Below are 25,785 nucleotides of genomic sequence, written 5' to 3'. Positions count from 1 at the left end.
TGGGGAAGGGTACCAAAACATTTCTCTAGCATTGAAGGTCCCCAAGAACACAGTGGCCTCCATCATTCTTAAATGGAAGAAGTTTGTGGGAGAAGGGCCTTGGTCAGGAAGGTGATCAAGAACCTGAGAGTCACTCTGACAGAGCTCCAGAGTTCCTTTGTGGAGAGGGGAGAACTTTCCAGAAGGACAACCATCTCTGCAGCACTCCACCAATCAGGCCTTTATGGTAGAGTGGCCAGACGGAAACCACTCCTCTGTAAAAGGCAGATGACAGCCCGCTTAGAGTTTGCCAAAAGGCACCTAAATGTCTCTCTGACCATGAGAAACAAGATTCTCTGGTCTGATGAAACCATGATTGAACACTTTCGCCTAAGTGCCAATTGTTACGCCTGGAGGAAACCTGCCACCATCCCTACGGTCAAGAATGGTGGTGGCAGCATCATGCTGTGGGGATGTTTTTCAGGGGCAGGAACTGGAAGACTGGTCAGGCTTGAGGGAAAGATGAACGGAGCAAGGACAGCCGGACAATAACCTGAAACACAACACCAAATCTACACTGGAATTGTTTACCAAGAAGAAAGTGAATGTTCCTGAGTGGCCGAGTGACAGTTGACTTAAATCTACTTGAAAATCTATGACAAGACCTGAAAATGGTTGTCTAGCAATTATCAACAACCAATTTGACAGAGCTTGAAGAATTTTGTAAAGAATAGTGGGCAAATGTTGCGCAATCCAGGTATGGAAAGCTCTTAAGAGACTTACCCAGATTCACAGCTGTAATTGCTGCCAAAGGGGCTTCCACAAAGTATTGACTCAGGGGTGTGAATACTTATGTAAATTAGATATTTATTTATTTCAATTTCAAGACATTTTCTAAGAACATGTTTTCAGTTTGTCATTATGGGGTATTGTGTGTAGATGAATACATGTTGAGTGCAGCCTGTAACACAACAAATTGTGGAATAAGTCAAGGGGTATGACTACATTTTGAAGGCACTGCAGGTACAAACCCATTTCACTTGCTATGTGCCATCGCAGTTCTGACATGACGTTCTGATAGTGTGCATAGATAAGAACATTTGATTTACAAATAGAATGAACAAGTACAATATCGACAGTTAATGCTATTTTAAATAATATATTTCCAGATGTAGAATGTTTTGTTAGATACATTAATTAGTCAGATTTGTGTATAAATAGGCCTCCCCAGAAGTCGGTAGGACTTGAATAACTTCCAAGGATATCAGGCATAGTCAGTAGCCACCAATCAGTGTTGGTGCTTTTCCTTCAGTGAAATAGACATGTTGCTGTTCTTCATGCTGTACAGCAGTGCAGCACCCATGTCTGTTAGAGACTGAAGCGGAGAGAGATATGAAGGAGGGAGATTAGCAGGGTAGACTAGAGGAAGTTAGGGGGTAATATTTGGATAGGAGCATGAGATTGCGAAGGTAAAATAGCATGATTTGTGTATCTGAATTGTACGTTAGATATTACCATAGAGGCAATTGTAGTCTGGGCGAAAATATGTTGTAATGTTCATATCAGGGTTCTATATCAATGGATATGTTATACATTACCTGCAGTGTATCAGAACGTATGGATTGTCTCTAAGATGGGAAAAAAACTATGACAATTAGTCTTCAATTACTAAACAGAATGTATTGAAGAATGCACCACCATCTTACACAGTTTCTCTTTCACAATCATCTCAATACTGCACACACAGACCTACCCTTGTGTAGTTTTGTAGGCTGTTGTGTATAGGGTTCATGGTTTTAAGCCATTTTGAATAAATCAGTTTGTCTTCTGCACTTCTATCATACTCTCTGAAAAGGTAAAGGACAAGCATGTTGTCACGTATACACGAATACAAGTTGACAAATGCCCATGTACAGCAGAAATGACCAGCCAACACACAAGCACAAACGTGCGCATGCTCATACACATATTTGCACTCTCGCTCTCACCCACACACACAAAAACAGGCCTTGTTCACTCATGTGAATCCGGCTGTCAGTCTCACTCACTAATTAGCGCCCATTCTGAGGCTCTGCCTCCACACACACACACGCAGGCACGCGCATGCACGCACGCAAGCACAGGCACACACACACACACACACACACACACACACACACACACACACACACACACACACACACACACACACACACACACACACACACACACACACACGTTTTGCTGTCCGTCAACCTTCTCACTAAATCATTCACTCACAGGGCTCTCTCCATCAGTTCCCTCTGTGTCTCCCCCTCACTCTTTGCGTCTTGGAAGCGGCCCCTGACAGCTAGAGCGGCGCTGGCCTGGGATGAGTTGAGCTGAATGATGGCTAGAACTAGAGAGGAGAGGACCACTGAGCTGAGAGGGAGAGGAGAGAGGTATACAGTGTTAGGCTACTATCATGACTCCTAACATGGTTGTCATCATCATTATTCTCCTATCACATTGTTTTGCAAATGGAGTGGATTGTGATGTGTAAACACATTTCTATAATTCTTTGACTTGAACTAGTCTTTCTGGTAGATAAACTGGCAACAAAAGGCATTTCTGAATTCACATGTCATGAACGCTGGAAAACGCTTGAGTGAGTTCTGGACGTGTCCCATTACCTGTCATCCGTCACCTCTTTATCAGCCGTCAGCACTCTGAGCATACTGTGTCCATCCTTCTGTCTGTATCTCAGCTGCAGCTGAACAGACACACGGCCACCTGCCACTGGGGCTGACACTAACCGTCAGAGAAAGAAAAAAATGTTACAAATGTATTCCTCTGTGAACTTGGTCCCCAGTCCTTAAATCTTTGACGGGTCCTTCTCCTCATCCCTCTGTTCTCACCCTCTCCCTGTGAGCCGTGTTCCCTCGCTCCAAATTGAAAGGTGATTTCTGTGTCTGATGCCACATTGCCCACCTCTCTGGTCGCCCTGTTCCCAGCCTCCCTCTCTCCTTTCACACACCTGGCGGAAGAGCGAATGAGGCCGAGAGATGAAGGCCTTTTCCAGTCAAATCAGGGATCTCTGTTCAAATGTGTCGCTGGTGTGACAGTGCTAGATTTCCCATTCACAATTTATGATTGTCAATTCACCCCCCCAAAAAATGATTGAGGATGAGCATGCAACTGGGGTTCCTAAGCATTTTAACCACTTCATTTTAAATACAGATGGTGACGTACATACACAGTACGAATGCATTATACATATACAAACATCTACCCACACACACACACTATATTTGAAAATACACATGAATATACAGATGTTTAATTCAACACTTACAGTGTTGTGGGGAGCAGCAAAGTGACACTACAGTGCGTCGCTATCGTCCTGTTCTCAATAATCTCCTCAAATTCAGTGTATAGTTCATGTGGACTTGCTATCACCACCTAGGGGGAAAGGGTGACACGTACAGTACCATATTAAAAAACACATATTGAACAATGGACTCTGATCACATATGGGCCAAATAGGATTGTAGCTCAATGACATACACAGCACAAAGGAGAGAAATACAAGATGATTTGTTGTATCACATACCTTTCCGCTTGTGCAGTCTGCTAGTCTCCCCAGCTCATCAAGTCTGCAGTCTGTCCCCTCGATAGCCAACACTGATACCGTCACCCTAGGAGAGAAAGGGTTACATACTGTAAGCGCTTGCTTATAATATTAAATAACTGAAAATCACTTATGACAACACCTAAAAGGCTATCAACATAGTCTGTCAGAAAATGAGCTATTTCAAGGTAAAATAGGTTCTCCACTGTGATGCTCAAATAGAAGTGAAAATGTAGCTAGTGAAGACAGTACAGAGTTGCACCGACCCCTGGCTAGCAGCATACTCCCCCAGGTCGTGGTAGAAGATAGTGGAGGAGAGGCAAGGTCGAGCATCAATGCCCTCCACCTCCAGATTCCCCAGGTCTGTGTTGGCCTTTCCATCTGTGCAGATGATCACCTGGGAAGAGGGCAATACATTATATTGGTACTACACCATAAACAAAACAGATACAGTATGTATTCAGAGCACTGGAACTATGGGACTGACTGACCTTTGACCCTGGTTGCCGAGAAGCCATCGCTATGGCTACAAGAGAAGCAGGACCTAAAGCCGTGGCACCACTCTCAGACAATCTTTTAATGAAAAGAGGAAGTGACAACATACCATTATTTAATACAATTATGACTTCATTGGACCAGTTTGAATGAGTCCATGGCTTATTTGCTCTTGGACCACATGGGCCCTTGAATTAAAATGTAGAGTTTGTTTTTATTGCCCCTTTCAACATCACCCTAGAATCTCTCTCTGTAGACAGTCCCTGGTCCTGGAGAGGGGTTGTGGGCTGGGGAAGCTGAACGCTGCTTCCTTAAGGTATTCACTGTCAATCAACTCCGCACCCCGCAAAAAACGTGAGGTGAACTCGTCAAATCCATGCAGAGTCACCTGTCAAGACAAACATCAGTGGATGATCTTAAGATACAGATCAAAACAACTTCAGATTTACACCCAACTATTGGACGAATGCATCCAAATATTGAATCCAAATCAGTGAATATGAAATGTCACACACAAAACATAGATTTGATACCTACAGCCCCCCCCCCCCCCCCCCCCAAAAAAAATGTTTATGTAAAGAGCATGAAAACACAATTTCATTAGATATCAACATGCATAAATAGTCAATCATGTCAATGTGAAATGGGTGTAATATTGAACCTGGTTGTTGAACGTGATGAGTCCTACTCGCATGTGGGGTTGTGTTTCACTCAGCTTCCGAACCCTCTGTAACACTGCTTCCTGAACAAACTGGTTTAAAATCCGCATTGGTGTTATCATTGCCAGCATGTACACAACCACAGAACATTATCAATTCTAGCAAAGCAAATGATTGTGAATCTGCCACTGCACATTTCATTTACTGGTAGTTACTACGATCATCACAATATCTCACAAATGTATCCACTCATGCCCATTTAAATAATCAAAGATGGTTGACCTGAAGACGTGACCTGTAGATTGGCTGTTTTCCTTCCAACACCTGGCACAAGAAAAATAGAGAATTTCACAGTATATACTGTGGCCAGTAGAAATGGTCAGAAATACAGCTTCAACCAGCACTGAATGTGAAGCTACTTAAAACAGAAAAATATGGTTTTTACAGAACAAAATTGATTATAGAGGTATCCCTAATCACATTTATTATAATCTAACTGTACAGAGCCTGGGGAAAACACTAACAAATAACACTAATGATCTTGTGTTCAAACCTGGGAGGTGATACTCATGGACGCTGAGATGTCGATACAGAACAGGAGCAGTGTGTCTGTAAGGGCCAGGGCCTTGTCACCAGGGGTCAACAGGAAGACACTGTCCCGGCAACCGAGACAGATGGCAGATGAGGAGGTAGGTGGTTCCAATGATGACTGGCAAAAATAGCAGACATTCACCTGTAGAGCAACAGAGGGATGATGGAAATGCAGTTGTTTGAGAGAAATTGTACCTTCAGTAGTCATGAATTACAATGCGTAGTAGGTGTAACTTCACTGAGATTGACTGTAGGTCTACCATTATTGTTGAATAATTTGGAAGGCAGGAAGTTAGAATCATAACAGTGATTACCGCTTGACCACTGTGATTATTTTATCATATTGCGTAGGATTCATGTTCGAAGAGTGTGTGAAAGGTCAAACTACCACATTGTCATATAAGGAGTCCAGCACAGAGCCACACTGGGAGCAGCAGGTGGGCTCTCCCTCTATGGTGAACACTGTGATTGGACACACGTTGGTCAACAAAGACAAGCAAGTTAGACTGTGACATACTGAGAGACAGTATAAAAGTCAGGAGTATCACACAGAGAGACAGTGAAAAGTCAGGTCAAAGGCATTGAGTATCATATACCAAACATTATCTCAGAATGATAGCAGGAATAGTCCACTAACCGTTTTTCTCTGATATCAGCTCCCCCAAACTGACTAGGATCACATTTGGATTCCCCACCAATGGTTCCCTTGATCCTGTGTAGTAAATGGCCATTAGTAGTTGCAATTGTGCTTTGTATCTTTATTCATGAGCGCCTACATTTTTTCTTTTCAATGAGGAATTATCTAATGAGCTGTGAAGATACTGTGTACTAATGGATGTCCATAATGAAACAGGATTTACTGGAGGATGAAGAGGAGGACTTTGAGGAGGAGACAGAATCAGGCAACAGAACTAGGTATTCTGGACAGGACTTCATAAAGGAAGGTCTTGGTGGCAAGGCTGGAGCTAGAAGTAGAGAGAATCATGTTTTTTAACTCTGGTTGTAGCCATAGTCTTCATCACATCTTTAGCATCACACGCAAGACTGTTTGTTTTGTTGGCATCTTAAGATGTGAATTACATGAATGGTGGTATGGTCTGACAATGCTAGCTTTGAGCCTAAAAATGAATGTCTCTTGACAGGACATTAACTAGTTACCTGACTTCTGTGCAGATCCACTGCTGCCGGTGGTGTTTGGATGCTTCATCTCTTCCCCACTGCCTTCTGGGATATTGTATGAGTAGTCTGGATCCCATGGATGACTCCCAATGTCTGGTTCCTTCTTTGGAAGGTCATAGGGAAGCCTCTGGCTATTGGAAGGGAGAAGGGAAGGTGGGCCTGGGATTGGCTGGACGCAAGCAGGCGATTGAGATCGCATGAATGGGGGGAGCAGAGCTGGGGAAGGTGGAAATGGACACAATGTTAGCCACAATCTCAAGAGTTCACTCATGACTTTTGAGACACTGAAATTGAACTGTATATCCTAAAAATGACATTATACATTGAATTCCCCAGTTCAGTGATGCTAGGAAAACCTGTCCATTGAGCTGTTTGAGATGTGAGCTGTTGGGGCGAGCCTGGAACATTCCCTCCTCTTCTAATATGGAAGGCTGAATTCTCATACAATGGCAAGGGGTTGGGAGCTGTCTTCACCTCACCATTTTTAAAACATTTCTCAGTGATTCTCTGTTCTGGAGAGTGGTGTTGTTGTTTTTGTAGTTCTGGGGAGGGTGCTGGAGGAGGAGGGGGAGGACTGCGGGGACGGATTCTGTTTGGGGGAGGAAGGAGAGCTGGGAGAGATGAGAGACAGAGCATTGTTAATGTTAATGTCTACTACACAGGATTCATTAATGAACTGGCAGGACAGTGTTTGGGCAGCAACGGGCATTCAGACAGGATGGGGATTCACTGACAGGGCATTCACTGACAGGGCATTCACTGACAGGGCATTCACTGACAGGACATTCACTGACAGGACATTCACTGAGAGGACATTCACTGACAGGACATTCACTGACAGGGCATTCACTGACAGGACATTCACTGACAGGACATTCACTGAGAGGACATTCACTGACTGGACATTCACTGACAGGACATTCACTGAGAGGACATTCACTGACTGGACATTCACTGACAGGACAGTGTTTGGGCAGCAACAGGCATTCGGACAATGTTAGCAAGATTTAATTTGAAGTGTGTCTGAAAAATTATAACTCACCTGAACGTTTAACTGCAATTTGTGGTTTCGTTTGGACTTCCCTCTGATAGGTTGATGGAGGGACATAAACAAACCCACTGGCAAACTCCATTCGTGGTCCTACCACCTAAACAGGGATAATCAACTAGATTCAGCCGCAGGCCAATGGTCAGGACACAGGAACATAATTACAAATAATTTGTACACTGCAAATTGACCCCAAGAAGACCAAACAGATATGATATTAGACTAAAACATAATAATTTCAAACCTTACTTACATTTGTATATGATCACATAACTCTCTATTATGTGTGTGAAAACTTTGGAACTGATTTGATGGTGTTTTTACAGTCTTTTATGTCCAACAACAATTTAAAAATCCCCTCAGCAGCCTATATGTGGATATATATGTATATATATATATATATATATATATCCACACAGTTCCAGTAAAACGTATGGGCACACCTACTCATTAAAGGGTTTTTATATATTGTAGAATAATAGTGAAGACATCAAAACTATACAATTACGCATATGGAATCATGTAGTAGCCAAAAAAGTTGAAAAGTCTAAAACAAATCAAAATATCAATAAAAAACAAACAAAAACACATAAAAAACACATTCACTTCCCTTTTCCCCCTACTATTGCCTTGATGCCAGCTTTGCACACTCTTGGCATTCACTCAACCAGCTTCACGAGGTAGTCACCTGGAATGCATTTCAATGAACAGGTGTGCCTTGTTAAAAGTTCATTTGTGGAATTTCTTTCCTTCTAAATGTGTTTGAGCCAATCAGTTGTGTTGTGACAAGGTAGGGGTGGTATACAGCACTATTTGTTAAGTCCATATTATAGCAAGAACAGCTCAAATAAGCAAAGAGAAACGACAGTCCGTCATTACTTCAAAACATGAAGGTCAGTCAGTTTCTTCAAGCGCAGTCGCAAAAACTATCAAGCACTACGATGAAACTGGCTCTCATGAGGACTGCCACAGGAAAGGAAGACCCAGAGTTGCTTCTGCTGCAGAGGATACGTTCATTAGAGTTAACTAGGTGAACGGATGATCTGTTCATGTGTGGTTCCCACCGTGAAGCATGGAGGAGGAGGTGTGATGGTGTGTGGGTGCTTTTCTGGTGACAATGTCGGGATTTATTTAGAATTTCAATGCACACTTAACCAGCATGGCTACCACATCATTCTGTAGCGATACACCATCCCATCTGGTTTGCGATTAGTGGGACTATAACTTGTTTTTCAACAGGACAACGACCCAAAACACACCTGTAGGCTGTGTGGGCTATTTGACCAAGAAGGAGAGTGATGGAGCGCTGCATCAGATGACCTGGCCTGCACAATCACCTGACATCAACAAAATTCAGATGAGTTGGACCACAGAGCGAAGGAAAAGGAGCCAGCAAGTGCTCAGCATATGTGGGAACTCCTAGAAGACTGTAGGAAAAGCATTCCGTATGAAGCTGGTTGAGAGAATGCCAAGAGTGTGCAAAGCTGTCATCAAGGCAAATGGTGGCTATTTTGAAGAATCTCAAATATAAAATAAGTTTTGATTTGTTTCACAATTTTTGGGGGTTGTAACATGATTCCATATGTGTTATTTCATAGTTTTGATGTCTTTGGCAGCAATTACAGCTGTAAGTATTTCTGTGCACGTCTCTAAGAGCTCTGCACACCTGGATTGCACAATATTTGCACATTATTCTTTAAAATAATTATGTTCTGTCAAGTTGATTGTCGATCGTTGCTAGACAACCCTTTTCAAGTCTTGCCAAAGATTTTGAGCCGATTTAAGTCAAAACTATAACACAGCGACTCAAGAACATTCAATGTCATCTTGGTATGAAACTCCAGTATATATTTGGCCTTGTGTTTTAGGTTATTGTCCTGCTGAAAGGTGAATTTGTCTCCCAGTGTCTGTTGGAAAGCAGACTGAACCAGGTTTTCCTCTAGGATTTTTCCTGTGCTTAGCTCGATTCCGTTTATTTTTATCCTAAAAAACGACCTAGTCCTTGCCAATGACAAGCATACCCATAAAAGGACGCAGCCACGGCCATGCTAGAAAATATGAAGAGTGCTACTCAGTGATGTGTTGGATTTGTCCCAAACATAATGCTTTGTATTCAGGACATAAAGTTAATTTCTTTGCCACATTTGTTGTAGTTTTACTTTAGCGCCTAATTGCAAACAGGATGCATATTTTGGAATATTTTTATTCAGTACAGGGTTTCCTTTATTCACTCTGTCAGTTAGATTACTATTGTGGAGTAACTACAATGTTGATCCATCCTGAGATTTCTCCTATCAGCCGTGTGTAACTGTTTTAAAGTCACCATTGGCCTCATGGTGAAATCCCTGAGCGGTTTCCTTCCCCCCCGGCAACTTAGTTAGGAAGGACGCCTGTATCTTTATAGCGACTGGTTTTATTGATACACCATCTAAAGTGTAATTAATAACTTTACCATGCCTTGGTTTTTGTTGTTGAATCTATGTTTGATATTCAATGCTCGACTGATGAACCTTACAGATAATTGTATGTGTGGGGTACAGGGATGAGGTTGTCATTAAAAAATAATGTTAAACTCTATTATTGCCTCCCGAGTGATGCAGCGGTCTAAGGCACTGCTTTGCAGTGCTTGAGGTGTCACTACAGATCCATGTTTGATCCCAGGCTATGTCACAGCCGACCATGACCGGGAGACCCATGAAGTGTCGCACAATTGGCCCAGCGTCGTCCGGGTTAGGAGAGGGTTTGGACGAACGGGATTTCTTTGTTCCATTGTGCTCTAGCAAGTCCTTGTGGCGGGCCGGGCACCTGCAAGCTGAATCCGGTCGCCAGCTGGATGGTGTTTCCTCTGACACATTGGTGCGGCTGGCTTCCAGGTTAAGTGAGCAGTGTGTCAAGAAGCAGTGCGGCTTGGCAGGGTTGTGTTTCGGAGAATGCATGGCTCTTGACCTTCGTTTCTCCTGAGTCTGTAGGGGAGATGCAGCGATGGGACAAGACTGTAACTACCAATTGGATATTACGAAATTGGGGAGAAAAAGGGGTAAAAAAAAAAAAAGTTTTTACTCTTACTGCACACAGAATGAGTCCATGCAACCTATTATGTGACTTGTTAATCTATTTTTTACTCCTGAACTTATTTAGACTTGCCATAACAAAGCGGTTGAATACTTATTGACTCATGATCTTTCAGCTTTTCATTTTTTATTAATTTGTAAAACTTTTGAAAAACATAATTCTGCTCAGACATTATGGTGTATTGTGTGTAGGCCAGTGACAAAATATCTCAATTTAATCCATTTTAAATTCAGGCTGTAACACAACCAAATGTAGGGAAAGTGAAAAAGTGTTAATTCTTTCTGAAGGTACTATGTATACAGAAAACTTGGGGTGCCAAATAAAATCATAGCGGGCCAAATTTGGCCACCGGGCCGCCAGTTGGGGTACCCTAACCTAAGGTAAGGACACGGACATTAAAACACATCAAACCAGTCACCAGGATGTAGACACTTCTATCACATTGTCAAACTCTTTTTTCTAAGCCTTTGTATGTCATTGTGATCTTGAATAAATCTTAATTTATTGCATCCGATGCAAGCTAGTTACAACTAGATTAAAACACTGATACAAACACACCCGTAGGATTAGTCCCTGACAATGCTATCACTGTCCATGTAGCAGTACCAGTCAAGCTCCAGAAGACATATTGGTAACACAGTAACTAATGTTAACACAGCTCTGTGGAAAGAACGGTCAAGTACAGGATAAGATTGCATTCAATGAGAGCTTACTCCGTTATACAAATGAGTCTTACTTACGTATGCAAAGCCTCGTGAACAGTGACGGTTCAAACTTGAGTTACTCCCAGTCTGAAGTGTTAGGAGTGAGTGAGTGATGACATCACTCATTCTCTGTGTTATAATGTAAAAAAAAAAAAAACCTGTTTAACAAGTTTGTCCAATGGAGTGTATACATTATCTAACATGGAATGGAAACAAAACACACGCACACAGCACTGTAGTACAGTCAGTGTAGAGATTGCAGTGGACATTGCGTTGTTCCACCTTGTGAATATTCATGTTTGTAAATGTTTATGTTCAGGGAGGGTATCAGCACAGATCAGACAGGTTTGAACATTGACCCTAACCACATACAGCACCAGTCAAAAGTTTGGACACACCTACTCATTCCAGAGTGTTTCTTCATTTTTAGTATTTTCTCCATTGTGGAATAATAGTGAAGACATCAACACTATGAAATAACACATATGGAATCATGTAGTCACCAATACACAAATCAAAATATATGATATATTTGAGATTCTTCAAAGTAGCCACCCTTTGCATTGACTACAGCTTTGCACAATCTTGGCATTCACTCAACCAGCTTCACGAGGTAGTCACCTGGAATGCATTTCAATGAACAGGTGTGCCTTGTTAAAAGTTCATTTGTGGAATTTCTTTCCTTCTTAATGTGTTTGAGCCAATCAATTGTGTTGTGACAAGGTAGGTGTTACGGTGAGTGAATGAGGACCCAAAAGCGAACTAACTTAAACAGAGCTTCTTTAATAACCAAACATAGGTAGGCTCAGATAGACCGGCAGATTCCGACAGGACAGGACAAGGTTACAGCAAACATGACGATAGTCTGGCTCAGGCATGAAACACAACAAACAAGAATCCGACAAGGACAGGAACAAAAACAGAGAGAGATATAGGGGACTAATCAGAGGGAAAAAGGGAACAGGTGGGAAACGGGGTGACGAGGTAGTCAGGAGGAGACAAGGAACAGCTGGGGGAAAGCGGGGGAGAAAAGGTAACCTAATACGACCAGCAGAGGGAGACAGGGTGAAAGGAAAGGACAGAAAGACACAACATGACAATACATGACAGTACCCCCCCACTCACCGAGCGCCTCCTGGCGCACTCAAAGAGGAAACCTGGCGGCAACGGAGGAAATCCTCGATCAGCGCACGGTCCAGCACGTCCCGAGAGGGAACCCAACTCCTCTCCTCAGGACCGTACCCCTCCCAATCAACGAGGTACTGGTGACCACGGCCCCGAGGACGCATGTCCAAAATCCTGCGGACCCTGTAGATGGGTGCGCCCTCGACAAGGATGGGGGGGGGGGGGGGAAGACGAGCGGGGGCGCGAAGAACGGGCTTAATACAGGAGACATGGAAGACCGGGTGGACGCGACGAAGGTATCGCGGAAGAAGAAGTCGAACTGCGACAGGATTAATGACCCGAGAAATGCGGAACGGACCAATGAACCGCGGGGTCAACTTGCGAGAAGCCGTCTTAAGGGGAAGGTTCTGAGTGGAGAGCCAAACTCTCTGACCGCGACAATATCTAGGACTCTTAGTTCTACGCTTATTAGCAGCCCTCACAGTCTGCGTCCTATAACGGCAAAGTGCAGACCTGACCCTCTTCCAGGTGCGCTCGCAACGTTGGACAAAAGCCTGAGCGGAGGGGACGCTGGACTCGGCGAACTGAGATGAGAACAGCGGAGGCTGGTACCCGAGGCTACTCTGAAAAGGAGATAGCCCGGTCGTAGACGAAGGAAGCGAGTTGTGGGCGTATTCTGCCCAGGGGAGATGCTCTGACCAAGACGCAGGGTTGCGAAAAGAAAGACTGCGTAAGATGCGACCAATAGTCTGATTGGCCCGTTCTGCTTGACCGTTAGACTGGGGGTGAAAGCCGGAAGAGAGACTGACGGAAGCCCCAATCAAACGGCAAAACTCCCTCCAAAATTGAGACGTGAATTGCGGACCTCTGTCCGAAACGACGTCTGACGGAAGGCCATGAATTCTGAAAACATTCTTGATGATGATTTGTGCCGTCTCTTTGGCAGAAGGAAGCTTAGCAAGGGGAATGAAATGAGCCGCCTTAGAGAACCTATCGACAACCGTAAGAATAACAGTCTTCCCCGCTGACGAAGGCAGTCCGGTGACAAAATCTAAGGCGATGTGAGACCACGGTCGAGAGGGAATGGGAAGCGGCCTGAGACGGCCGGCAGGAGGGGAGTTACCGGACTTAGTCTGCGCGCAGACCGAACAAGCAGCCACGAAACGACGCGTGTCATGCTCCCGGGTGGGCCACCAAAAACGCTGGCGAATGGAAGCAAGCGTACCCCGAACGCCAGGGTGGCCGGCTAACTTGGCAGAGTGAGCCCACTGAAGAACGGCCAGACGAGTAGGAACGGGAACGAAAAGAAGGTTCCTAGGACAAGCGCGCGGCGACGGAGTGTGAGTGAGCGCTTGCTTTACCTGCCTCTCAATTCCCCAGACAGTCAACCCGACAACACGCCCCTCAGGGAGAATCCCCTCGGGGTCAGTGGAGGCTACTGAAGAACTGAAGAGACGAGATAAAGCATCAGGCTTGGTGTTCTTAGAGCCCGGACGATAAGAAATCACGAACTCGAAACGAGCGAAAAACAGCGCCCAACGCGCCTGACGCGCATTAAGTCGTTTGGCAGAACGGATGTACTCAAGGTTCCTATGGTCAGTCCAAACGACAAAAGGAACGGTCGCCCCCTCCAACCACTGTCGCCATTCGCCTAGGGCTAACCGGATGGCGAGCAGTTCGCGGTTTCCCACATCATAGTTACGTTCCGACGGGGACAGGCGATGAGAAAAATACGCGCATGGGTGGACCTTGTCGTCAGAGAGGGAGCGCTGAGAAAGAATGGCTCCCACGCCCACCTCTGACGCGTCAACCTCGACAACGAACTGTCTAGAGACGTCGGGTGTAACAAGGATAGGAACGGATGTAAAACGATTCTTGAGGAGATCAAAAGCTCCCTGGGCGGAAACGGACCACTTAAAGCACGTCTTGACAGAAGTAAGGGCTGTGAGAGGAGCTGCCACCTGACCGAAATTACGGATGAAACGACGATAGAAGTTCGCGAAGCCGAGAAAGCGCTGCAGCTCGACGCGTGACTTAGGGGCGGGCCAATCAATGACAGCTTGGACCTTAGCGGGATCCATCTTAATGCCTTCAGCGGAAATAACAGAACCGAGAAATGTGACGGAGGAGGCATGAAAAGTGCACTTCTCAGCCTTCACAAAAAGACAATTCTCTAAAAGGCGCTGGAGGACACGTCGAACGTGCTGAAGATGAATCTGGAGTGACGGTGAAAAAATCAGGATATCGTCAAGGTAAACGAAAACAAAGATGTTCAGCATGTCTCTCAGGACATCATTGACTAATGCCTGAAAGACAGCTGGAGCGTTAGCGAGGCCGAAAGGAAGAACCCGGTATTCAAAGTGCCCTAACGGAGTGTTAAACGCCGTCTTCCACTCGTCCCCCTCCCTGATGCGCACGAGATGGTAAGCGTTACGAAGGTCCAACTTAGTGAAAAACCTGGCTCCCTGCAGGATCTCGAAGGCTGAAGACATAAGAGGAAGCGGATAACGATTCTTAACTGTTATGTCATTCAGCCCTCGATAATCTATGCAGGGGCGCAGAGACCCGTCCTTCTTCTTGACAAAAAAAAACCCCGCTCCGGCGGGAGAGGAGGAGGGGACTATGGTACCGGCGTCAAGAGCTACAGACAAATAATCCTCGAGAGCCTTACGTTCGGGAGCCGACAGAGAGTATAGTCTACCCCGGGGGGGAGTGGTTCCCGGAAGGAGATCAATACTACAATCATACGACCGGTGTGGAGGAAGAGAGGTGGCCCTGGACCGACTGAACACCGTGCGCAGATCGTGATATTCCTCCGGCACCCCTGTCAAATCACCAGGCTCCTCCTGTGAAGAAGAGACAGAGGAAACAGGAGGGATAGCAGACATTAAACATTTCACATGACAAGAGACGTTCCAGGAGAGGATAGAATTACTAGACCAATTAATGGAAGGATTATGACAAACTAGCCAGGGATGGCCCAAAACAACAGGTGTAAAAGGTGAACGAAAAATCAAAAAAGAAATGGTTTCGCTATGATTACCAGAAACAGTGAGGGTTAAAGGTAGCGTCTCACGCTGAATCCTGGGGAGGGGACTACCATCCAGGGCGAACAAGGCCGTGGACTCCCTTAACTGTCTGAGAGGAATGTCATGTTCCCGAGCCCAGGTCTCGTCCATAAAACAGCCCTCCGCCCCAGAGTCTATTAAGGCACTGCAGGAAGCTGACGAACCGGTCCAGCGTAGATGGACCGACAAGGTAGTGCAGGATCTTGAAGGAGAGACAGGAGTAGTAGCGCTCACCAGTAGCCCTCCGCTTACTGATGAGCTCTGGCTTTTACTGGACATGAAGTGACAAAATGACCAGCAGAACCGCAATAGAGACAGAGGCGGTTGGTGATTCTCCGTTCCCTCTCCTTAGTCGAGATGCGGATACCTCCCAGCTGCATAGGCTCAGCTCCCGAGCCGGCAGAGGAAGATGGTAGTGATGCGGAGAGGGGGGCAACGGAGAACGCGAGCTCCTTTCCACGAGCTCGGTGACGAAGATCAACCCGTCGCTCAATGCGAATAGCGAGTTCAATCAAGGAATCCACGCTGGAAGGAACCTCCCGGGAGAGAATCTCATCCTTTACCTCTGCGCGGAGACCCTCCAGAAGACGAGCGAGCAAAGCCGGCTCGTTCCAGCCACTGGAGGCAGCAAGAGTGCGAAACTCAATAGAGTAGTCTGTTATGGATCGATTGCCTTGACATAGGGAAGCCAGGGCCCTGGAAGCCTCCTCCCCAAAAACAGATCGATCAAAAACCCGTATCATCTCCTCCTTAAAGTCCTGATACTGGTTAGTACACTCAGCCCTTGCCTCCCAGATTGCCGTGCCCCACTCACGAGCCCGTCCAGTAAGGAGAGATATGACGTAGGCGACACGAGCAGTGCTCCTGGCGTAAGTGTTGGGCTGGAGAGAAAACACAATATCACACTGGGTGAGGAACGAGCGGCATTCAGTGGGCTCCCCAGAGTAACACGGCGGGTTATTGATTCTGGGCTCCGGAGATTCGAAAGCCCTGGAAGTGGCCGGTGGATCGAGGCGGAGATGGTGAACCTGTTCTGTGAGGTTGGAGACTTGGGTGGCCAGGGTCTCAACGGCATGTCGAGCAGCAGACAATTCCTGCTCGTGTCTGCCTAGCATCGCTCCCTGGATCTCGACGGCTGAGTGGAGAGGATCCGAAGTCGCTGGGTCCATTCTTGGTCGGATTCTTCTGTTACGGTGAGTGAATGAGGACCCAAAAGCGAACTAACTTAAACAGAGCTTCTTTAATAACCAAACATAGGTAGGCTCAGATAGACCGGCAGATTCCGACAGGACAGGACAAGGTTACAGCAAACATGACGATAGTCTGGCTCAGGCATGAAACACAACAAACAAGAATCCGACAAGGACAGGAACAAAAACAGAGAGAGATATAGGGGACTAATCAGAGGGAAAAAGGGAACAGGTGGGAAACGGGGTGACGAGGTAGTCAGGAGGAGACAAGGAACAGCTGGGGGAAAGCGGGGGAGAAAAGGTAACCTAATACGACCAGCAGAGGGAGACAGGGTGAAAGGAAAGGACAGAAAGACACAACATGACAATACATGACAGTAGGGCTGGTATACAGAAGATAGCCCTATTTGGTAAAAGACCAAGTCCATATTAGGGCAAGAACAGCTCAAATAAGCAAAGAGAAACAACAGTCCACCATTACTTTAAGACATGAAGGTTAGTCAATATGGAACATGTCAGGAATTTTTGAAAGTTTCTCCAAGTGCAGTCGCAAAAACCATCAAGCGCTATGATGAAACTGACTCTCATGAGGACCGCCACAGGAAAGGAAGACCCAGAGTTACCTCTGCTGCAGAAGATAAGTTCATTAGAGTTACCAGCCTCAGAAATTGCAGCCCAAATAAATGCTTCACAGAGTTCAAGTAACAGACACATGTCAACATCAACTGTTCAGAGGAGACTGTGTCAAACCGGCCTTCGTGGTCGAATTGCTGCAAAGAAACCACTACTAAATGACACCAATAACATCAACCTTTTCACATTAAGCTTTTTTGTTGGGGCAGGATAATTAACGAAAAGGCAACTCAAGTTAACTTTGATCGCTTTTGTTAGAATTTTTACATAACAAAATGTGACAATTATTTTGCATGCAACGAGAGGTACCGGATCCGGCCAAATAGGTTCCGGAACAAAACAGTCCAAAACGGAGAGGTGCCAGATCCTGTTCCGGTAGGATTCGGCTCAAATTAAGCACTGCTCACTACCAAGTTCCAAACTACCTCTGGAAGCAACGTCAGTACAATAACTGTTCGTCGGGAGCTTCATGAAATGGGTTTCCATGGCCGAGCAGCTGCACACAAGCCTAAGATCACCATGCGCAATGTCAAGTGTTGGCTGGAGTGGTGTAATGCTCACCTCCATTGGACTCTGGAGCAGAGGAAGCTCGTTCTCTGGAATGATGAATCACGCTTCACCATCTGGCAGTCCGACAGACAAATCTGAGTTTGGCGGATGCCAGGAGAACACTTATTTTGTTCTTGTGCATTTTGCTATGTTGTTATTTGCCTCATGACTCCTGCATACTTTGTTGACTACAAACTTTCTTTACCCAACCATGGGACAGACTATGTTTGTTCCCACACTCGGGACTCTGACTCTTTATTGGTTTACACAGACTTTTAAAAAAATCATGTTACCTGATGAAATTGCTGTACAATATGATCTTGTTGCCATCTGATGCACATTCAGATGTCATAAATCAGCACTGCAGAGCTCTCCCTGTCCTATGACGTGCCTTGATTGTATTACTGTTGATGATATCTGGAAATGTGCATGTACACCCTGGCCCATCTACTGTGCTAGCCCCAATTCTGACTTGTACTCTGATTCACTGATATCTGCTCTCGTAAAAGCCTGGGTTTTCTGCACGTTAAGACTAGAAGCTTATTACCTAAAATGGATCATTTGAAAGTGTGGGTTCACAACTCCAATCCAGATGTGTTGGTCATTACTGAGATGTGATTAAGGAAGAGTGTTTTGAATGCTGATGTTAACCTTTCTGGTTATAACCTTTTTTGGCAAGACAGATCTTCCAAAGGTGGGGGAGTGGCAATCTTTACCAAGGATCACCTTCAGTGCATGGTTGTCTCCATCAAGTCTGTCCCCAAACAATTTGATTTGCTGGTTTTAAGCATTACACTTTCAAATAGCTCTTTGTTGATAGTTGCTGGGTACTATCGTCCTCCATCAGCACCAGCCTGTACCCTACCTGCCCTAAGCTCTCTCTTGGTCCCTTACACTAAGTCTGAATTTGTCCTGCTTGGTGTCCAAAACTGGGACATGCTTAAACCACAAAGAGCAAAGAGAAACGACAGTCCGTCATTACTTCAAAACATGAAGGTCAGTCAGTTTCTTCAAGCGCAGTCGCAAAAACTATCAAGCACTACGATGAAACTGGCTCTCATGAGGACTGCCACAGGAAAGGAAGACCCAGAGTTGCTTCTGCTGCAGAGGATACGTTCATTAGAGTTAACTAGGTGAACGGATGATCTGTTCATGTGTGGTTCCCACCGTGAAGCATGGAGGAGGAGGTGTGATGGTGTGTGGGTGCTTTTCTGGTGACAATGTCGGGATTTATTTAGAATTTCAATGCACACTTAACCAGCATGGCTACCACATCATTCTGTAGCGATACACCATCCCATCTGGTTTGCGATTAGTGGGACTATAACTTGTTTTTCAACAGGACAACGACCCAAAACACACCTGTAGGCTGTGTGGGCTATTTGACCAAGAAGGAGAGTGATGGAGCGCTGCATCAGATGACCTGGCCTGCACAATCACCTGACATCAACAAAATTCAGATGAGTTGGACCACAGAGCGAAGGAAAAGGAGCCAGCAAGTGCTCAGCATATGTGGGAACTCCTTGAAGACTGTAGGAAAAGCATTCCGTATGAAGCTGGTTGAGAGAATGCCAAGAGTGTGCAAAGCTGTCATCAAGGCAAATGGTGGCTATTTTGAAGAATCTCAAATATAAAATAAGTTTTGATTTGTTTCACAATTTTTGGGGGTTGTAACATGATTCCATATGTGTTATTTCATAGTTTTGATGTCTTTGGCAGCAATTACAGCTGTAAGTATTTCTGTGCACGTCTCTAAGAGCTCTGCACACCTGGATTGCACAATATTTGCACATTATTCTTTAAAATAATTATGTTCTGTCAAGTTGATTGTCGATCGTTGCTAGACAACCCTTTTCAAGTCTTGCCAAAGATTTTGAGCCGATTTAAGTCAAAACTATAACACAGCCACTCAAGAACATTCAATGTCATCTTGGTATGAAACTCCAGTATATATTTGGCCTTGTGTTTTAGGTTATTGTCCTGCTGAAAGGTGAATTTGTCTCCCAGTGTCTGTTGGAAAGCAGACTGAACCAGGTTTTCCTCTAGGATTTTTCCTGTGCTTAGCTCGATTCCGTTTATTTTTATCCTAAAAAACGACCTAGTCCTTGCCAATGACAAGCATACCCATAAAAGGACGCAGCCACGGCCATGCTAGAAAATATGAAGAGTGCTACTCAGTGATGTGTTGGATTTGTCCCAAACATAATGCTTTGTATTCAGGACATAAAGTTAATTTCTTTGCCACATTTGTTGTAGTTTTACTTTAGCGCCTAATTGCAAACAGGATGCATATTTTGGAATATTTTTATTCAGTACAGGGTTTCCTTTATTCACTCTGTCAGTTAGATTACTATTGTGGAGTAACTACAATGTTGATCCATCCTGAGATTTCTCCTATCAGCCGTGTGTAACTGTTTTAAAGTCACCATTGGCCTCATGGTGAAATCCCTGAGCGGTTTCCTTCCCCCCCGGCAACTTAGTTAGGAAGGACGCCTGTATCTTTATAGCGACTGGTTTTATTGATACACCATCTAAAGTGTAATTAATAACTTTACCATGCCTTGGTTTTTGTTGTTGAATCTATGTTTGATATTCAATGCTCGACTGATGAACCTTACAGATAATTGTATGTGTGGGGTACAGGGATGAGGTTGTCATTAAAAAATAATGTTAAACTCTATTATTGCCTCCCGAGTGATGCAGCGGTCTAAGGCACTGCTTTGCAGTGCTTGAGGTGTCACTACAGATCCATGTTTGATCCCAGGCTATGTCACAGCCGACCATGACCGGGAGACCCATGAAGTGTCGCACAATTGGCCCAGCGTCGTCCGGGTTAGGAGAGGGTTTGGACGAACGGGATTTCTTTGTTCCATTGTGCTCTAGCAAGTCCTTGTGGCGGGCCGGGCACCTGCAAGCTGAATCCGGTCGCCAGCTGGATGGTGTTTCCTCTGACACATTGGTGCGGCTGGCTTCCAGGTTAAGTGAGCAGTGTGTCAAGAAGCAGTGCGGCTTGGCAGGGTCGTGTTTCGGAGAATGCATGGCTCTTGACCTTCGTTTCTCCTGAGTCTGTAGGGGAGATGCAGCGATGGGACAAGACTGTAACTACCAATTGGATATTACGAAATTGGGGAGAAAAAGGGGTAAAAAAAAAAAAAGTTTGTACTCTTACTGCACACAGAATGAGTCCATGCAACCTATTATGTGACTTGTTAATCTATTTTTTACTCCTGAACTTATTTAGACTTGCCATAACAAAGCGGTTGAATACTTATTGACTCATGATCTTTCAGCTTTTCATTTTTTATTAATTTGTAAAACTTTTGAAAAACATAATTCTGCTCAGACATTATGGTGTATTGTGTGTAGGCCAGTGACAAAATATCTCAATTTAATCCATTTTAAATTCAGGCTGTAACACAACCAAATGTAGGGAAAGTGAAAAAGTGTTAATTCTTTCTGAAGGTACTATGTATACAGAAAACTTGGGGTGCCAAATAAAATCATAGCGGGCCAAATTTGGCCACCGGGCCGCCAGTTGGGGTACCCTAACCTAAGGTAAGGACACGGACATTAAAACACATCAAACCAGTCACCAGGATGTAGACACTTCTATCACATTGTCAAACTCTTTTTTCTAAGCCTTTGTATGTCATTGTGATCTTGAATAAATCTTAATTTATTGCATCCGATGCAAGCTAGTTACAACTAGATTAAAACACTGATGCAAACACACCCGTAGGATTAGTCCCTGACAATGCTATCACTGTCCATGTAGCAGTACCAGTCAAGCTCCAGAAGACATATTGGTAACACAGTAACTCATGTTAACACACCTCTGTGGAAAGAACAGTCAAGTACAGGATAAGATTGCATTCAATGAGAGCTTACTCCGTCATACAAATGAGTCTTACTTACGTATGCAAAGCCTCGTGAACAGTGACGGTTCAAACTTGAGTTACTCCCAGTCTGAAGTGTTAGGAGTGAGTGAGTGATGACATCACTCATTCTCTGTGTTATAATGTAAAAAAAAAAAAAAAACTTGTTTAACAAGTTTGTCCAATGGAGTGTATACATTATCTAACATGGAATGGAAACAAAACACACGCACACAGCACTGTAGTACAGTCAGTGTAGAGATTGCAGTGGACATTGCGTTGTTCCACCTTGTGAATATTCATGTTTGTAAAAGTTTATGTTCAGGGAGGGTATCAGCACAGATCAGACAGGTTTGAACATTGACACTTACCACATACAGCACCAGTCAAAAGTTTGGACACACCTACTCATTCCAGAGTTTTTCTTCATTTTTAGTATTTTCTCCATTGTAGTGCATAGTGAAGACATCAATACTATGAAATAACACATATGGAATCATGTAGTCACCAATACACAAATCAAAATATATGATATATTTGAGATTCTTCAAAGTAGCCACCCTTTGCATTGATTACAGCTTTGCACAATCTTGGCATTCACTCAACCAGCTTCACGAGGTAGTCACCTGGAATGCATTTCAATGAACAGGTGTGCCTTGTTAAAAGTTCATTTGTGGAATTTCTTTCCTTCTTAATGCATTTGAGCCAATCAGTTGTGTTGTGACAAGGTAGGGGTGGTATACAGCACTATTTGTTAAGTCCATATTATAGCAAGAACAGCTCAAATAAGCAAAGAGAAACGACAGTCCGTCATTACTTCAAAACATGAAGGTCAGTCAGTTTCTTCAAGCGCAGTCGCAAAAACTATCAAGCACTATGATGAAACTGGCTCTCATGAGGACTGCCACAGGAAAGGAAGACCCAGAGTTGCTTCTGCTGCAGAGGATACGTTCATTAGAGTTAACTAGGTGAACGGATGATCTGTGCATGTGTGGTTCCCACCGTGAAGCATGGAGGAGGAGGTGTGATGGTGTGTGGGTGCTTTTCTGGTGATAATGTTGGGATTTATTTAGAATTTCAATGCACACTTAACCAGCATGGCTACCACATCATTCTGTAGCGATACGCCATCCCATCTGGTTTGCGATTAGTGGGACTATAACTTGTTTTTCAACAGGACAATGACCCAAAACACACCTGTAGGCTGTGTGGGCTATTTGACCAAGAAGGAGAGTGATGGAGCGCTGCATCAGATGACCTGGCCTGCACAATCACCTGACATCAACAAAATTCAGATGAGTTGGACCACAGAGCGAAGGAAAAGGAGCCAGCAAGTGCTCAGCATATGTGGGAACTCCTTGAAGACTGTTGGAAAAGCATTCCTTATTAAGCTGGTTGAGAGAATGCCAAGAGTGTGCAAAGCTGTCATCAAGGCAAATGGTGGCTATTTTGAAGAATCTCAAATATAAAATACATTTTGATTTGTTTAACACTTTTTTGGTTGTAACATGATTCCATATGTGTTATTTCATAGTTTTGATGTCTTTGGCAGCAATTACAGCTGTAAGTATTTCTGTGCAAGTCTCTAAGAGCTCTGCACACCTGGATTGCACAATATTTGCACATTATTCTTTAAAAAAATCATGTTCTGTCAAGTTGATTGTCTATCGTTGCTAGACAACCCCTTTCAAGTCTTGCCAAAGATTTTGAGCCGATTTAAGTCAAAACTATAACACAGCCACTCAAGAACATTCAATGTCATCTTGGTATGAAACTCCAGTATATATTTGGCCTGGTGTTTTAGGTTATTGTCTTGCTGAAAGGTGAATTTGTCTCCCAGTGTCTGTTGGAAAGCAGACTGAACCAGGTTTTCCTCTAGGATTTTTCCTGTGCTTAGCTCTATTCCGTTTATTTTTATCCTAAAAAACGACCTAGTCCTTGCCAATGACAAGCATACCCATAAAATGACGCAGCCACAGCCATGCTAGAAAATATGAAGAGTGCTACTCAGTGATGTGTTGTGTTGGATTTGTCCCAAACATAATGCTTTGTATTCAGGACATAAAGTTAATTTCTTTGCCACATTTTTTGTAGTTTTACTTTAGCGCCTAATTGCAAACAGGATGCATATTTTGGAATATTTTTATTCAGTACAGGGTTTCCTTTTTTCACTCTGTCAGTTAGATTACTATTGTGGAGTAACTACAATGTTGATCCATCCTGAGATTTCTCCTATCAGCCGTGTGTAACTGTTTTAAAGTCACCATTGGCCTCATGGTGAAATCCCTGAGCGGTTTCCTTCCTCTCCGGCAACTTAGTTAGGAAGGACGCCTGTATCTTTATAGCGACTGGTTTTATTGATACACCATCTAAAGTGTAATTAATAACTTTACCATGCCTTGGTTTTTGTTGTTGAATCTGTGTTTGAAATTCAATGCTCGACTGATGAACCTTACAGATAATTGTATGTGTGGGGTACAGGGATGAGGTTGTCATTAAAAAATCATGTTAAACTCTATTATTGCCTCCCGAGTGATGCAGCGGTCTAAGGCACTGCTTTGCAGTGCTTGAGGTGTCACTACAGATCCATGTTTGATCCCAGGCTATGTCACAGCCGGCCATGACCGGGAGACCCATGAAGTGTCGCACAATCTCTCCATTGCGCTCTAGCAAGTCCTTGTGGCAGGCCGGGCACCTGCAAGCTGAATCCGGTCGCCAGCTGGATGGTGTTTCCTCTGACACATTGGTGCAGCTGGCTTCCAGGTTAACTGAGCAGTGTGTCAAGAAGCAGTGCGGCTTGGCAGGGTCGTGTTTCGGAGGATGCATGGCTCTTGACCTTCGTCTCTCCTGAGTCCGTAGGGGGGAGATGCAGCGATGGGACAAGACTGTAACTACCAATTGGATATTATGAAATTGGGGAGAAAAAGGAGTAAAAAATAAAAAATAATAAACGTTTTTACTCTTACTGCACACAGAATGAGTCCATGCAACCTATTATGTGACTTGTTAATCTATTTTTTACTCCTGAACCTATTTAGACTTGCCATAACAAAGCGGTTGAATACTTATTGACTCATGATCTTTCAGCTTTTCATTTTTTATTAATTCGTAAAACTTTTGAAAAACATAATTCCGCTTTAACATTATGGTGTATTGTGTGTAGGCCAGTGACAAAATATCTCAATTTAATCAATTTTAAATTCAGGCTGTAACACAACCAAATGTAGGGAAAGTAAAAAGGTGTTAATTCTTTCTGAAGGTACTATATATACAGAACACTTGGGGTTCCAAATAAAATCATAGCGGGCCAAATTTGGCCACCAGTTGGGGTACCCTAACCTAAGGTAAGGACATGGACATTAAAACACATCAAACCAGTCACCAGGATGTAGACACTTCTATCACATTGTCAAACTCTTATTTCTAAGCCTTTGTATGTCATTGTGATCTTGAATAAATCTTAATTTATTGCATCCGATGCAAGCTAATTACAACTAGATTAAAACACTGATGCAAACACACCCATAGGATTAGTCCCTGACAATGCTATCACTGTCCATGTAGCAGTACCAGTCAAGCTCCAGAAGACATATTGGTAACACAGTAACTCATGTTAACACAGCTCTGTGGAAAGAACGGTCAAGTACAGGATAAGATTGCATTCAATGAGAGCTTACTCCGTCATACAAATGAGTCTTACTTACGTATGCAAAGCCTTGTGAACAGTGACGGTTCAAACTTGAGTTACTCCCAGTCTGAAGTGTTAGGAGTGAGTGAGTGATGACATCACTCATTCTCTGTGTTATAATGTAAAAAAAAAAAAACCTGTTTAACAAGTTTGTCCAATGCAGTGTATACATTATCTAACATGGAATGGAAACAAAACACACGCACACAGCACTGTAGTACAGTCAGTGTAGAGATTGCAGTGGACATTGCGTTGTTCCACCTTGTGAATATTCATGTTTGTAAAAGTTTATTGTCAGGGAGGGTATCAGCACAGATCAGACAGGTTTGAACATTGACACT

The 25,785-nt window shown here is 44.0% G+C and overlaps 1 protein-coding gene across 3 annotated transcripts; it reads right to left on the bottom strand.

The window, feature by feature from the left end:
• Positions 1-246: 246 nt before the first annotated feature.
• LOC110491581 (circularly permutated Ras protein 1) lies at positions 247-25,533 on the bottom strand. 3 transcript variants are annotated; one of them, XM_036946467.1, is made up of 23 exons: positions 25,461-25,533; positions 21,797-21,889; positions 11,353-11,445; positions 7,535-7,640; positions 6,972-7,103; positions 6,472-6,708; positions 6,174-6,278; positions 5,951-6,025; positions 5,702-5,775; positions 5,276-5,455; positions 5,005-5,046; positions 4,725-4,814; positions 4,300-4,451; positions 4,060-4,141; positions 3,835-3,965; positions 3,551-3,635; positions 3,293-3,399; positions 2,856-2,974; positions 2,631-2,748; positions 2,239-2,379; positions 1,733-1,826; positions 1,578-1,607; positions 247-1,354 (listed from the first exon to the last, which is right to left on the bottom strand). In XM_036946467.1, the coding sequence occupies exons 2-23, from the start codon at positions 21,884-21,886 to the stop codon at positions 1,268-1,270; spliced, it is 2,370 nt and encodes a 789-aa protein (XP_036802362.1). In that variant the 5' UTR covers positions 21,887-21,889; positions 25,461-25,533; the 3' UTR covers positions 247-1,267. The 3 variants fall into 3 exon arrangements, with proteins under 3 accessions (XP_036802362.1, XP_036802363.1, XP_036802364.1); XM_036946468.1 differs by lacking the exon at positions 25,461-25,533 and having other exon boundaries at positions 21,797-22,075; XM_036946469.1 differs by lacking the exons at positions 21,797-21,889; positions 25,461-25,533 and having other exon boundaries at positions 11,353-11,637.
• Between the last annotated feature and the right edge of the window lie 252 nt (positions 25,534-25,785).

Source organism: Oncorhynchus mykiss, chromosome 16 (assembly GCF_013265735.2).
Source record: "Oncorhynchus mykiss isolate Arlee chromosome 16, USDA_OmykA_1.1, whole genome shotgun sequence".
Lineage (NCBI taxonomy): Eukaryota > Metazoa > Chordata > Actinopteri > Salmoniformes > Salmonidae > Oncorhynchus > Oncorhynchus mykiss.
The sequence above is the reverse complement of the archived record's forward strand: the minus strand, read 5'-3'. Positions and strand labels throughout refer to the sequence as shown.